Genomic DNA, 14,626 nt, shown 5'->3' with positions numbered 1-14,626 from the left:
CCAGGCACCAAACCTGCTCAGCAACTTCGCAATCTCACAACCAGCTGGGTTGTGGTCAGCACAAACTACATCTCGTGACTCGCTTCCATCACCAACAAATGAAACACTTTCTCAAAATCTGCCCACTTTCAGCACCAGTGCTTCAAAACCCCATTTCAATCTAGTTTACCAAAAAAAGAGATTTAAGCACATTGTCCAGGCTGACACTGCAGTGCAGTGCTGAGGGAGCACTGCACTGTCGGAGGTGCCATCTTTCGGATGAGACGTTAAACCGAGGCCCCGTCTGTTCTCTCAGGTGGATGTAAAAGATCCCATCCCATGCTGTGTGCAAATTGGCTGTGGCATTTCCCAAATTACAACAGTGACTACACTCCAAAAAGTACTTCATTGGCTGTAAAGCACTTTGTGACGCCCGAGGTTGTGAAAGGCGCTATATAAATGCAAGTCTCTGTCTTTAATGTTACAGTGAGAGGATTGGAACACGAATACATTCGCTGGACCAAGCTACAGGCACACTCTGAACGTCCCTTTAATAGTGTGAGCACCGTGCCCACATCCCCGCCTCAATTGGTTACCGCTGTTGTTACCGTGAACTTTTTTTCGATTGCTGAGACAAGCTAACGGACTGTTTTTTATTTACATGAAAGCTAACTCGTTAGTATCTAATTACCCGTTGTCTCAGCGGTTTTATTTTTTTTTAAAAACATGCCTTAAAACACTATGCATTTAAGAACCCAACGTTAAAAATAACTTCTTGTTTCCAAACGCCTTCCGTGGGAAAATGTCCAGCAAACATTGACATCTGACACCATCCCTTCCGTTATCGTCGCTGGGTCAATATCCTGGCACTCCCAACACCAAGTTATGTTTATATAGCACCTTTAATGTAGCGGAACATCCCAGGCACTTCACAGGGGCGTTATAAAGCAATATTTGACACCGAGCCACATAAGGAGAAATTGGGGCAGGTGGTCGAAGAGGTAGGTTTTAAGAAGCATCTTAAAAGAAGGAAAAAGAGATAGCGAGGCGGAGAGGTTTAGGGAGGGAGTTCCAAACATTAGGACCTTGGCAGCTGAAGGCTGAGGGATGCTAAAGTCACCAGAATTAGAGGAGCGCAGACATCTCAGGGGGTTGTGGAGCTGGAGGAGATTATAGGAGATAGGGAGGGTCGAGGGCCATGGAGGGATTTGTAAATATAGGATAAGAATGGTCAAATCAAGGCGTTGCTTAACCGGGTGCCCATGTAGGTCAGCGAGCACAGGGGTGATGGGCGAGTGGTACTTGGTGCGAGTTAGGACACGGGGCAGCAGAGTTTTGTGTCACCTCTCGTTTACGTAGAGTAGAATGTGGGAGGCCAGCCAGGAGTGCTGGAGTAGTCAAGTCTAGAGGTAACAAAGGCATGGATGAGGGCTTCAGCAGCGGATGAGCTGAGGCAGGGTGGAGCTCATTTCAGGGTCAAATATGACACCAAGGTTGCGAACAGTGTGGTTCAGCCTCAGACAGAAGTTGGGGAGAGGGATGGAGTCAATGGCTAGGGAACAGAGTTTGTGGCGGGGACCGAAAACAATGGCTTCGGTCTTGCCAATATCTAGTTGGAGGAAATTTCTTCCCATCCAGAACTGGATGTCAGATAAGCAGTCTGACAATTTAGAGCCCGTGGAGGATTCGAGAGATATTGCAGTGAGGTAGATCTGGGTGTCACCAGCGTACATGTGGAAACTGACGCTGTGTTTTCGGATGATATCGCCAAGGGTCAACAAGATGAGAAATAGGAGGGGGCCAAGGATAGATCCTTGGGGGACACCGGAGGTAATGATACGGGGGTGGGAAGAGAAGCCATTGCAGGTGATTCTCTGGCTACGATTAGATAGATAAGAATGGAACCAGGCGAGTGCAGTCCCACCCAGCTGGGCGATGGTGGAGAGGTGTTGGAGAGGGATAGAGTGGTCAGCTGTGTCAAAGGTTGCAGACAAGGCAAGAAGGACAAGGAGGGACAGTTTGCCTTTGTCACAGTCACAAAGGATGTCATTTGTGACTGAGAACCGTTTCGTTACTGTGGCAGGCGCAGAAACCGGATTGAAGTGATTCAAATATGGAGTTGCGCGAAAGTTGGGCACGGATTTAGGAGGCGGCAACACGTTCAAGGACTTTAGAGAGGAAAGGGAGGGTGGAGATAAGGCGGTAGTTTTCAAGGATGGAGGGGTCGAGGGTTGTTTTTTTTAATAAAGGAGAGGGGTGATGATGGCAGAGCCTGAGGAGAGAACCATTAATAATGTTGGCTAACATGTGAGCCAGAAAAGGAAGTTGGGATGAGTTCAGTGGGAATGAGGTCATGGCCAAGATGAGCTCGGCGAGGACATGAGGGACAAGAGGGGAGATCGGAGAGAAACTGGAGAGAGATGAGAGTTCAGGGTCCAGCAGGGGGAACCTGAGGAGGAAGTTTGGCCCGGTGAAGGGAAGGGAAGGGGCAGAGGCAGCTGATTGGATGGTCTCGATCTTAGAGACAAAGGAAGTCCGTGAGCTCCTCACACTTGTTGCTGGAGGTGAGGGTGGAGGAGACAGTGGAGAGGGGTTTAAGGAGATGGTTAGCAGGAGAGAATAGTATCTGGGGGTTATCTTTGAATGCCAGGATGATCCTGGAATAGTGAGCAATATTGGCAGAGGAGAGCGGGACCTGATAATGGTTTATGTGGTCCAGCCCGATCTGGCAGTGAACGGTAAACCAGTTGGCTGCCAAATCCATTCAGGTCTGTGCCCCTTCGACTGAAGATGAGGGCTGTACCAGGGGGAACGGCCAGGGTGAGAGAGAGGAATGGTTTTAATAGGGACTGGGGCATCAGATGTGGTGGTGGGGGTGTGAATGAGGATCGGAAGCTCATTCACACCCTCACCACCGCAGGTCGGGAGGATAAGAGCTGGAGCAAGCCACTGCAGCTTCCAGCACAAGCCGACACAAATGTGCGACGGCTTTGAGGTAGGCGACTGGGTGACGTCATCAGGACCTAGGTCGCCGTTCGGAGCGTGGGCAGGAACATTGGTGGGGCCCTGGTACAGCGGAGGAGCGGGAAGGTCGTGGCGGACTTGCGACGAGTGACCGGGGCGGTGGTGCGGCGAATGTTTGTGGTGGAGGTGCGGCGAGTGATCGTGGCGGAGGTGCGGCGAGAGTTTGTGGTGGAGGTGCGGTGAATGAGGGCAAGAGGCCCAGAAGAGCCGAGGGCCCAGGGCCAGCCCACACTGCGATATATGTGAGCACTAGGTCCGTGCAGCAGAGCAGGTCTCCAGTCATCCTTGTTAACCATTATCCAGTGGCAAAAGCCTAGCTCTGTCAAGCCCGTGTGGTGGCTGATGTGTAACGGTCACCACACGTTAAAATAATCCACGCACAGGCATCTTCCACCCCCTCAACTGGAGTTCAGGACTGGAACATCGGGTCCTTCATTGAAACATCTGCGACCTCATGTGGAAGCAAGTTATCCTCGTTCCAGGGACCGCCCGTGATGACGTTGAGCTGCAGGAATGTTGTGGTGAATGGAGGGACAAAGGCTGGACAGCTGGGATTTTGAAAGTGAATTGGGAGAGTTTTTTTCCCGTGGGAAACGGAAGTGGGGTTGGGAAGGGGGGTGATGTGGTACGCGGGGGGGGGGGGGTAAAGGGCGAAGGGGACGCGAGGGCGAGGGCGAAGGGGACGCGAGGGCGAAGGGGACGTGAGGACGAGGGCCAGGGGGAAGGGGACGCGAGGGCCAGGGGGAAGGAGACGCGAGGGCCGGGGGAAGGAGACGCGAGGGCCAGGGGGAAGGGGACGCGAGGGCCAGGGGGAAGGGGACGCGAGGGCCAGGGGGAAGGGGACGCAAGGGCCAGGGGGAAGGGGACGCGAGGGCCAGGGGGAAGGGGACGCGAGGGCCAGGGGGAAGGGGACGCGAGGGCCAGGGGGAAGGGGATGTGGTGGAGAGTGATACGAGGAAGTGGTCAGAGATGGCCTCATCTGCGATTGACACGGTAAGAATAATGAGGCCACGAGAGATGGTAAGATCAAGGACGTGGATATGTGTTGGGGAGTTTACATGGAGAGAGAGATTAAGGGGGGGGGGGGGAGGGTAATGAAATCATAGGAGAGAAAACATGATGGATTGAGATGGAGGTTAAAATGACCAAGGATGAGAAGTTGCTCGGTGCAGAGGCTGAGGGAGGGAGCAGTGAAGGTATCGCGGTGATAACATTTTTATGGTACTTGCTTCCTGAACAGGGTTGTTATAAGATTGTGAAAGGTGCTATAACAGAGATGCATTTCAGGGGAAGCTAGATAAACATGGGAAGAAAGGAAGAGAAGGATGTGCTGATGGGGTGCGATGAGACTCGTGTGGAGCATAAACACCAGCATGGAACATTTGGGCCGAGTGGCTTGTTTCTGTGCTACAGGCTCGATGCAAGTTTGTTCTGTATTTAAACACAGTACAGTGTAATTTGGGAGCAACCATTTCTCCAGTTATACAGGATCAGAGAATCATGGAAAGTTACAGCACCGAAGGAGGCCATTCGGCCCATCATGTTTTTGCCAACCGAGAGACAGCCATCCAGCCTAATCCCACTTTCCAGCTCTTGGCCCGTAATCTTGGAGGTTCAAGTACTTTTTAAATGTGCTGAGGGTTCCTGCCTCTACCACCCTTTCAGGCCGTGAGTTCCAGACCCCCACCACCCTCTGGGTGAAAACATTTCTCCTCAAATCTCCTCTAAACCTCCTCCCAATTACTTTAAATTCGTGCCCCCTGGTTGTTGACCCCTCTGCTAAGGGAAATAGGTCCTTCGTATCCACTCTATCCAGGCCCCTCATAATTTGAAACACCTCAATAAAGGTCTCCCATCAGCCTCCTCTGTTCCAAAGAGACCAACCCACAGCCAATCCAATCTTTCCCTTAGCTGCAATTCTCCAGTCTGGGCTTGAGTCTGTAACGCAAGACGTTTGATATCACTCACCACTCCAGCTCATCGACATCTTTCTCCTTCATTAGCTGCTCGATCTCCTCGCGACACTTCTTCTGATACTCTGGGTGTCGGGCGAGATTGTACAACACCCACGATATCCCACTCGCTGTGGTGTCATGTCCTGGGAGGGGAGGGGGGAGAAGGAATTCAGGAATCACAGCGATTTCCAAATAGCCCGTGGCAAAGTTCCACAAAATGTTAAACACCGAGCTGTCTGACTGCAGCACACACCCTAGGGATGGGCAGAGAGTTGGGAACAGTGCTGCAGAGACGGACCATTTTTCTCAGATTTGTTGCCCCTCCCAGGAAATTACAGGCTGCGGAGGGGGGGCGCGGGGGGGAAAGTGTTTCATCATGATGCTCCAGCCACCATGGTGTAGGGGCAGGCTAGGTGAGGTGATCTTATTGGAACGTGCAACATTCTGAGGGGGCTTGACAGGGTGGATGCAGAGAGGATGCTTCCTCTCGTGGGGGAATCTAGAACTAGGGGGCATAGTTTCAGAATAAGGGATTGCCCATTTAAAACAGAAATGAGGAGGAATTTCTTCTCTCAGGGGGTTGCAAATCTGTGGAATTCTCTGCCCCAGAGAGCTGTGGAGGCTGGGTCATTGAATATATTTAAGGCGGAGATAGACAGATTTTTGAGGGATAAGGGAGTAAAGGGTTATGGGGAGCGGGCAGGGAAGTGGAGCCGAGCCCAAGATCAGATCAGCCATGATCTTATTGAATGGCGGAGCAGGCTCGAGGGTCAAATGACTGACTATTTCTTATGTTCTTATGGGCCTGCCAGTCTTTTCCTGCCCATCCATTTTGGCCATTTGCATATTGTGTCGGAGTGGAGAGGGGGCACAGAATGGGGAAGGGTAACTCAGGGTCCGGCGCTGGGACCATTACCATTCTACTCTACATAAACTGTCTGAACATCAGCTGAGTGACAGTGTGCAGCACTCGGACCTCTGGAATGGGATTTGAACCCACGACCTTCTAACTCAGAGACTTGAGCACAGAATCTAGGCTAACATTCCCAGTGCAGTGCTGAGGGAGTGCTGCACTGTCAGAGGTGCCGTCTTTCGGATGAGATATTAAACCGAGGTCCCGTCTGCTCTCCCAGGTAGATGTAAAAGACCCCACGGCACTATTTCAAAGAGGAGCAGGGGAGTTCTCCCCGGTATCCTGGCCAATATTTATCCCTTAAGACACTTTACATCCTTCTAGACTCAACATTGAGTCAGATCATAACCTCTCTTCCCATTTTTTCCAGCCGGCAGCTGTTGGTAATGATTCTGCGATTCCCACCTGTACCCCCTCTAGACCCATCTTGTGTTTCTTTACTTGTACCACTGCCATCTCCTTTTGCCATTTCATCTCTCCTGCCTTCCACCCCATGTTCTCCCCTTCCCACTTTTTCTGTTCCTACACTTGCTTAAAACTGGTTATATCTCAAACCTTTTCCAGTTCTGATGAAAGGCCATCGACCTGAAAGGTTACCTCTGTTTCTCTCTCCACAGACGCTGCCTGATCTGCTGAGTATTTGACATTTTCTGTTTTTATATCACTAAAACAGATCATCAAAATGGTACTTTGATTTTGATTCATTGGATACAGGGAGAATGTTTCCACTTGTGGGGAAGAGCATAACTAGAGGCCATCAATATAAGATAGCCACACAGAAATCCAATAGGGAATTCAGAAGAAACTTCTTTACTCAGAGAGGTGATGTGGAACTCGCTGCCACAGGGAGTGGTTGAAGTGAACAGTATCGATGTATTTAAGGGGAGGCTAGAAAAAAAAATATATGAGGGAGAAGGGAATAGAGGGTTATGCTGATAGATTTAGATGAGGAAAGACAGGAGGAGGCTCGAGTGGAGCATAAACACCGGCATTGGCTGTGCCGTATATCCGATGTAATCCCATGTAAAAGATTATCTGGTCATTATCACTTTGCTGTTTGTTGGAGCTTGCTGTGCGCATTTTGGCTGCCACGTTTCTTACATTACAACAGTGACTACACCCCAAAAACACTTCATTGACTGAAGTGCTTTCGGAGGTTGTGAAAGGCACTACAGAAATGTAAGTTTTTCAGTCCAATGATGAACCCAGGTTCCCAGCACTGTCTCAGGATGAAGTTTGTTGACAAGTTGTATTTATATCTACAAGGAATTGTGACTGCACACTTACCCTCAAACATGAAGGTGTCAGCCTCCGACTGGATCTCCTCGTCCGACAGACCGTTGCCATCCTCATCCTGACAACACAAAACGACAGGCTCAGCTCCCATCCTTTCACCCAGCAACATCAGTCTCCGCGAGCAAGTGACTGAGTGTGGTGCGATGACGGGTTGTTACTCGCTGACCCCCTGCACCAAGCTCACTGACCCCTTGCACCACACTCACCGACCCCTCGCACCACGCTCACTGACACCTCGCACCACACTCACTGACCCCTCGCACCACACTCACCCACACCCCGCTGACCGCTCACTGACCCCTCGCACCACACTCACTGACCCCTCGCACCACTCACCGACCCCTCGCACCACACTCACCGACCCCCTGCTGACCGCTCACTGACCCCTCGCACCACACTCACTGACCCCTCGCACCACACTCACCGACCCCTCGCACCACACTCACCGACCCCTCGCACCACACTCACCGACCCCTCGCACCACACTCACTGACCCCTCGCACCACACTCACCCACACCCCGCTGACCGCTCACTGACCCCTCGCACCACACTCACTGACCCCTCGCACCACACTCACCGACCCCTCGCACCACACTCACCGACCCCTCGCACCACACTCACCGACCCCTCGCACCACACTCACCGACCCCCTGCTGACCGCTCACTGACCCCTCGCACCACGCTCACTGACACCTCGCTGAACCCTCGCACCATGCTCACTCACCGACTCCCCCGCTGACCACTCACTGACCCCTCGCACCACGCTCACTGACTCCTCGCACTGACCCCCCACTGACCCCTCGCACCACGCTCACCAACCCCCTGCTGACCGCTCACTGACCCCTCGCACCACGCTCACTGACCCCTCACACCATGCTCACTCACTGACTCCCCCACTGACCGCTCACTGACCCCTCGCACCACACTCACCAACCCCCTGCTGACCGCTCACTGACCCCTCGCACCACGCTCACTGACACCTCGCTGAACCCTCGCACCATGCTCACTCACCGACTCCCCCGCTGACCACTCACTGACCCCTTGCACCACGCTCACTGACTCCTCGCACTGACCCCCCACTGACCCCTCGCACCACGCTCACCGACTCCCCCACTGACCGCTCACTGACCCCTCGCACCACGCTCACTGACCCCCCCCCGCTGACCCCTCGCACCATGCTCACTGACCCCCCCCGCTGACCGCTTACTGACCCCTCGCACCATGCTCACTCACCGACTCCCCCGCTGACTGCCCACTGACCCCTCGCACCACGCTCACTGACCCCCCCCGCTGACCGCTCACTGACCCCTCGCACCATGCTCACTGACCCCCCCCGCTGACCCCTCGCACCATGCTCACTGACCCCCCCCCGCTGACTGCCCACTGACTCCTCACTGACCGCTCACTGACCCCTCGCACCATGCTCACCTGACCTCCCCGCTGACCGCTCACTGACCCCTCGCACCATGCTCACTGACCCCCCCCCGCTGACTGCCCACTGACCCCTCGCACCACGCTCACTGACCCCCCCGCTGACTGCCCACTGACCCCTCGCTGACCGCTCACTGACCCCTCGCACCATGCTCACTGACTCCCCCCGCTGACTGCCCACTGACCCCTCGCTGACCGCTCACTGACCCCTCGCACCACGCTCACTGACCCTCGCTGACCGCTCACTGACCCCTCGCACCACACTCACCGACCCCTCGCTGACACCCCACTGACCCCTTGCTGACCGCTCACTGACCCCTTGCACCATGCTCACTGACCCCCTGCTGACTGCCCACTGACCCCCTTGCTGACCGCTCACTGACCCCTTGCATCACACTCACTGACCCCTCGCTGACCGCTCACTGACCCCTCGCACGACGCTCACTGACCCATCGCATCACGCTCACTGACCCCCTGCTGACTGCCCACTGACCCCCTTGCTGACCGCTCACTGACCCCACACTGACCCCTCGCACCACGCTCACTGACCCCTCGCTGACCGCTCACTGACCCCTCGCACCACACTTACCGACCCCTCGCTGACACCCCACTGACCCCTTGCTGACCGCTCACTGACCCCTCGCACCATGCTCACTGACCCCCTGCTGACTGCCCACTGACCCCCTTGCTGACCGCTCACTGACCCCTCGCATCACACTCACTGACCCCTCGCTGACCGCTCACTGACCCCCCACTGACCGCTCAGCGACCAGTTACGAGGATAGAAACTCCATTATTTGAGACCTCATCCATGACCTCACTCCCTCAGACGTGACTATTCCAAAGCTCTCCATCTTCCTACTTTGATAAACTTCAGCTCATCCAGAACTCTACTGCCCGCATTTTAACTCGCGTCATGCCCCACAATTGTAGTCATCTGTCGTGTGCAATAAACTGTAACCCCTCGTACTCTCGGCCTCTCCCCCAGGGTCTCAAACCCTCCCATCCCTCAATCCTCCCACAGCCTTCGGGCTTTATAACCTGACCTCACGACAATCACCACTGGTTCTGAAATGTTTCGCACCTCATGGCCATTCTCCTGAAGCCATTGACTCCTCCCCGGAGTACAGGTGCCCCCCCCCCCCCCCTCCCTCCCTCCCTCCCTCCCTCCCACCCATGGCCAGCTCAGCCACAAGACCAGGGTTTAGTTACCAAGTTAGGTGGCTCAGTAAATAGTGTAGCTGGCAGCAGAAAGGTGCAAAGGGACATTGCTAGATTAAGTGAGTGGGCAAACCTGTGGCAGATGGAGTTCAATGTGGGAAAGTGTGAGGTCATCCACTTTGCAGCTAAGAAAGATAGATCAGAGAACGTTGGAAATGGCGATAAGCTAGGAACTGTGGCAGGGCAGAGCGATTTGGGGATCCAAGGAGAGAAATCACTAAAAGCGAGTGGACAGGTACAGAAAATAATGAACGATCCTAATGGAATGTTGGCCTTTATCTCGGGGGCTGGAAATACAGAGGGTGGAAGTTATGTACAGCGTTCTGGAGAGACCCCTATGTGGAGCTCAGTCCTGGGCCCTGCCCCTCAGGAAGGATAGATAGTCCCCGGAGGGGGAGCAGTGCAGATTCATCAGACGGATACCAGGCTAAAAAGATAAAATGATGTTTACAGGCCGCACAGACCTGTGAGCTTTATATCCCCGTGAGTACAGAAGATTATGGGCGATCTAATTGATGTGTTTACGATGACTACAGGATTTGATCGGGTGGATAAAGAGACACTATTTCCTGTGGTAGGGGCCTAGAACAAGCTTATAATCAGAGCCAGGCCGGTCAGGGGTGATGCCAGGAAGCATTTCTTCACACAAAGGGTGGTGGGAATCTGGAACTCTCTCCTCCAATTGGGAGGCGTGGTGCACTGGTTCAACAGCAACTTGGGTCTCCTTTCTGAATTCTTGATTTAGTGCGTTTATTACGCTATAAATGTTGGGCCCAACAATCCTTGAAGTGTCAGCAGTGGACCAGAAGCAGGAGCAAGGGGAGTTGAGGGGTACAGGAGCACTCTTCCCTGCCCCACAAGGGAAGGTTCAGCCTCATCTGCCTTTGACCTCGTTCAAAATTCATTCTCAGGATGTGGGCAAGGCCAGCATTTATTGCCCTTGAGAAGGTGGTGGTGAGCCGCCTTCTTGAACCGCTGCAGTCCGTGTGGCGAAGGTGCTCCCACAGTGCTGTTAGGGAGGGAGTTCCAGGATTGTGACCCAGCGACGATGAAGCAACAGCAGATATATTTCCAAGGCGGGATGTTGTGTGACTTGGAGGGGAGCGTGGAGGTGGTGGTGTTCCCATGCGCCTGCTGCCCTTGTCCTTCTAGGTGGGAGAGGTCACGGGTTTGGGAGGTGCTGCCGAGGAAGCCTTGGCGAGTTGCTGCAGTGCATCCTTACCTCCCTTGAGACCCTCTCGGGAACTCCCGGAGGCCAGCCACGAGCTGCTCGGGTTTTCACCGGCTGGCAGCCAGTACCCCCACCCATCGCAGGTGGCGGTTAAAATCACCGCGGCCTCATTCTGCTGCAGGCGGGACATCAAATCGCCAAAGCGATTCCCCACCACACACCTGCTCCAAGTTACAATCCCTCCCTTTGATTCACTACTCTCGGAGTCAGCAGGTTTGTGGGTTCGAGCCCAGGGACTGGAGCACATAAATCTAGGCTGACACTCCCAGTGCAGTGCTGAGGGAGCGCCGCACTGTCGGAGGGGCCGCCTTTCAGAAGAGCCGTTAAACCGAGGCCCCGTCTGCTCTCTCAGGTGGAGGTAAAAGATCCCACGGCACTATTGGAAGAAGAGCAGGAGAGTTCTTCCCGGTGTCCTGGGCAATATTTATCCCTCAATCAGCATCACTAAAAACAGATTATCTGGTCATTATAACGTTGCTGTTTGTGGGACCTTGCTGTGTGCAAATCCTATATTACAACAGATACTTCATTGGCTGTAAGGTGCTTTGGGATATCCTGCGGTGGTGAAAGGCGCTACAGAAATGCAAGTCTTTCTTTATAGTATTCAATCCAGGATTCTAATGGAGACTTTGTCCAACGATCTACACAACAACATTGGTGGCACACCACTGCGTGTGAAAACACTGGAATAAAGGGAGGTGACGACCCTTGCTGTATTAATGGAGGGCTGGGACTGTGGGTACAGTGCACTAGGCTCAGTGCTGCTGGGCACAGGGGGTACACGGCACTACGCTCACCATTTTACCCACTGTGCCCACCAGCGTAGTGACACTCACCGTTGGTGGGCACAGGGGGTAAAGGGCACCCTGCTCACCGCTGGTGGGTACAGGGAGCACATTGCACTAAACTCACCGCTGGTGGGCACAGTGCACTACACTCACCGCTGGTGGGCAGTAGGTAAAGTGTTGTGACACTCACCATTGGTGGGCACAGGGGGTAAAGGGCACTACACTCACCGCTGGTGGGCACATTGCACTTAACTCACCGCTGGTGGATACAGGGGGTACAGAGCACTACGCTCACCGCTGGTGGGCACAGGGGGTAAAGGGCACTGCACTTACCGCTGGTGGGCACAGTGCACTACACTCACCGCTGGTGGGCAGTGGGTAAAGTGTAGTGACACTCACTGCTGGTGGGCAGTGGATACAGTGCACGACACTCACTGTTGGTGGGCACAGGGGGTACAGGGCACTATGCTCACTGCTGGTGGGCACAGGGGGTACAGGGCACTACGCTCACCGCTGGTGGGCACAGTGCACTACACTCACCGCTGGTGGGCAGTGGGTAAAGTGTAGTGACACTCACTGCTGGTGGGCAGTGGATACAGTGCACGACACTCACTGCTGGTGGGCACAGGGGGTACAGGGCACTACGCTCACTGCTGGTGGGCACAGGGGGTACAGGGCACTACGCTCACTGCTGGTGGGCACAGGGGGTACAGGGCACTACGCTCACTGCTGGTGGGCACAGGGGGTACAGGGCACTACACTCACCGCTGGTGGGCACATTGCACTTAACTCACCGCTGGTGGATACAGGGGGTACAGAGCACTACGTTCACCGCTGGTGGGCACAGGGGGTAAAGGGCACTGCACTTACCGCTGGTGGGCACAGTGCACTACACTCACCGCTGGTGGGCAGTGGGTAAAGTGTAGTGACACTCACTGCTGGTGGGCAGTGGGTAAAGTGTAGTGACACTCACTGCTGGTGGGCAGTGGATACAGTGCACGACACTCACTGCTGGTGGGCACAGGGGGTACAGGGCACTACGCTCACCGCTGGTGGGCACAGGGGGTACAGGGCACTATGCTCACCGCTGGTGGGCAGTGGGTACAGGGCACTACGCTCACCGCTGGTGGGCACAGGGGTAAAGCCTGACCTTCGACAACAGCAGAATGTCCAGGAAGTCCATGACTTTGCCTCGCTTGGATTGGAGCCATTTCTCGGTGCCCTGCTCCTTCAGGGTCTCCCGTCGACTCTGCACCACGCCCAGTGAGTACGAGTGGACCAGGTTACACGCCCTCTTGAATCGCTTCCCGTTGGATGACAGTCTGTAAATGAAGTTGATGTGATGTGGCAAATATCGCTCTCTCTTCACCACCAGCGTGCTCAACTCGTATATGGCGGCAATGTAGTTAGTGGACTTTCTGTGAAGGAACATAGACAAGAGCCGAGATCATTGTGTTAGATCTGCAACATGGCAAGCGGCAAGGCAGACAGATTTAATCCAGTGTTTGGAGAGCTCCCTATCTCCTCACCGCTGCCCCGAGGATTCCCTGAGCAGAGGCGGGGGGGGGGGGGGGGGGGGGTGGAGTATTCAGCACCCTCTCCTGAGCTGGGTTCAGGTACTTCCTAAACCCACCGCAAATGTTCAGGATCTGGCGGCCTAAACAAAAAGGTATCCTCGGCACGAACACCACAAAGTGAGCCTTGTGTCAGTTGTGACTCAGTGGGCAGTTCTCTCGCCTCTGAGTCAGAAGGTTGTGGGTTCAAGTCCCACTCCAGGGACTTGAGCACAAAATCGAGGCTGACATTCCCAGTGCAGTGCCGAGGGAGCCCTGCACTGTCGGAGGTGCCGTCTTTCAGATGAGACGTAAAACCGAGGCCCTGTCTACTCTCTCAGGTGGATGTAAAAGATCCCATGGCGATATTTTGAAGAAGAGCTGGGGAGTTATCCCTGGTGACCTGGCCAATATTTATCCCTCTATCAACATAACAAAAAAAAACAGATGATCTGGTTATTATCACATTGCTGTTTGTGGGAGCTTGCTGTGCGCAAATTGGCTGCCGCGTTTCCCACATTACAACAGTGACTACACTCCAAAAAAGAAGTATTTAATTGGCTGCAAAGCTCTTTAGTGTGTTCCGAGGTTGTGAAAGACGCTATATAAATGCAAACTCTTTCTCTTTTTTTCTATTGATGGTGGTTGTTGTATTGAGATTGTGCCAAAATCTCTCTCACAACATTCCGAGTCCACTTCATATATATCAAAACATGCATTGATCAACCCTTCACCCAGTCACAACCCGCAGTGCACAGCACTCAACACTCTTGTTGACAGTGAGAGGCGCAGCGAAGGGCAGGCTGTGACACTGAGACCGGTCCCTCCACAATCGACCAATCCCCAGAGACAGCACAAACCCCCCAACACAGGCCGCTCCACCGCCCGTCCTGGCCACTCACAGCTGACAGTTGCTGTCATAGCTGAACGTGCATTTCAACAGGCTGTCCAGAGTCATCAGACTGACGTGCTCGAACATCTCCAGCGACAGCAACCCCTCCGATATCAGCCGATGCCATTTGTCCTGCAACAAAGCACAAAGATTCTGCATTGTCGAGGCAGCAGAACATTGACACACGGGTGGGTGGACTTTGACTGGTGCGTGACTGGCTGAGGGGCAGCTCAGAGTGTGGGCAACATCAGCTCCTACACCAAGCACAACTAAACTCATGGGGGCCTGGCCTGGACTAATGATCCAGAGATACAAGTTCAAATCCCACCCATCTGGTTCACT

The 14,626-nt window shown here is 54.0% G+C and overlaps 1 protein-coding gene across 4 annotated transcripts in view; it reads right to left on the bottom strand.

Moving 5' to 3' along the window:
* The window catches only part of LOC139237997 (ultra-long-chain fatty acid omega-hydroxylase-like), a 64,042-nt gene that overhangs the window by 12,357 nt on the left and 37,059 nt on the right, over positions 1 to 14,626 (bottom strand). For all 4 annotated transcript variants that reach the window (XM_070867385.1, XM_070867382.1, XM_070867383.1 and 1 more), the window contains 4 exons: positions 14,295 to 14,416; positions 12,990 to 13,257; positions 7,159 to 7,225; positions 4,972 to 5,101 (listed from right to left, as the gene is read on the bottom strand). In XM_070867385.1, coding sequence (XP_070723486.1) covers positions 4,972 to 5,101; positions 7,159 to 7,225; positions 12,990 to 13,257; positions 14,295 to 14,416 — 587 coding nt within the window. The remainder of the gene's footprint in view (positions 1 to 4,971; positions 5,102 to 7,158; positions 7,226 to 12,989; positions 13,258 to 14,294; positions 14,417 to 14,626) is intronic.

Source organism: Pristiophorus japonicus, chromosome 24 (genome assembly GCF_044704955.1).
Source record: "Pristiophorus japonicus isolate sPriJap1 chromosome 24, sPriJap1.hap1, whole genome shotgun sequence".
Taxonomy (NCBI): Eukaryota; Metazoa; Chordata; class Chondrichthyes; family Pristiophoridae; genus Pristiophorus; species Pristiophorus japonicus.
This window is presented reverse-complemented; position numbering and strand designations above follow the sequence as displayed.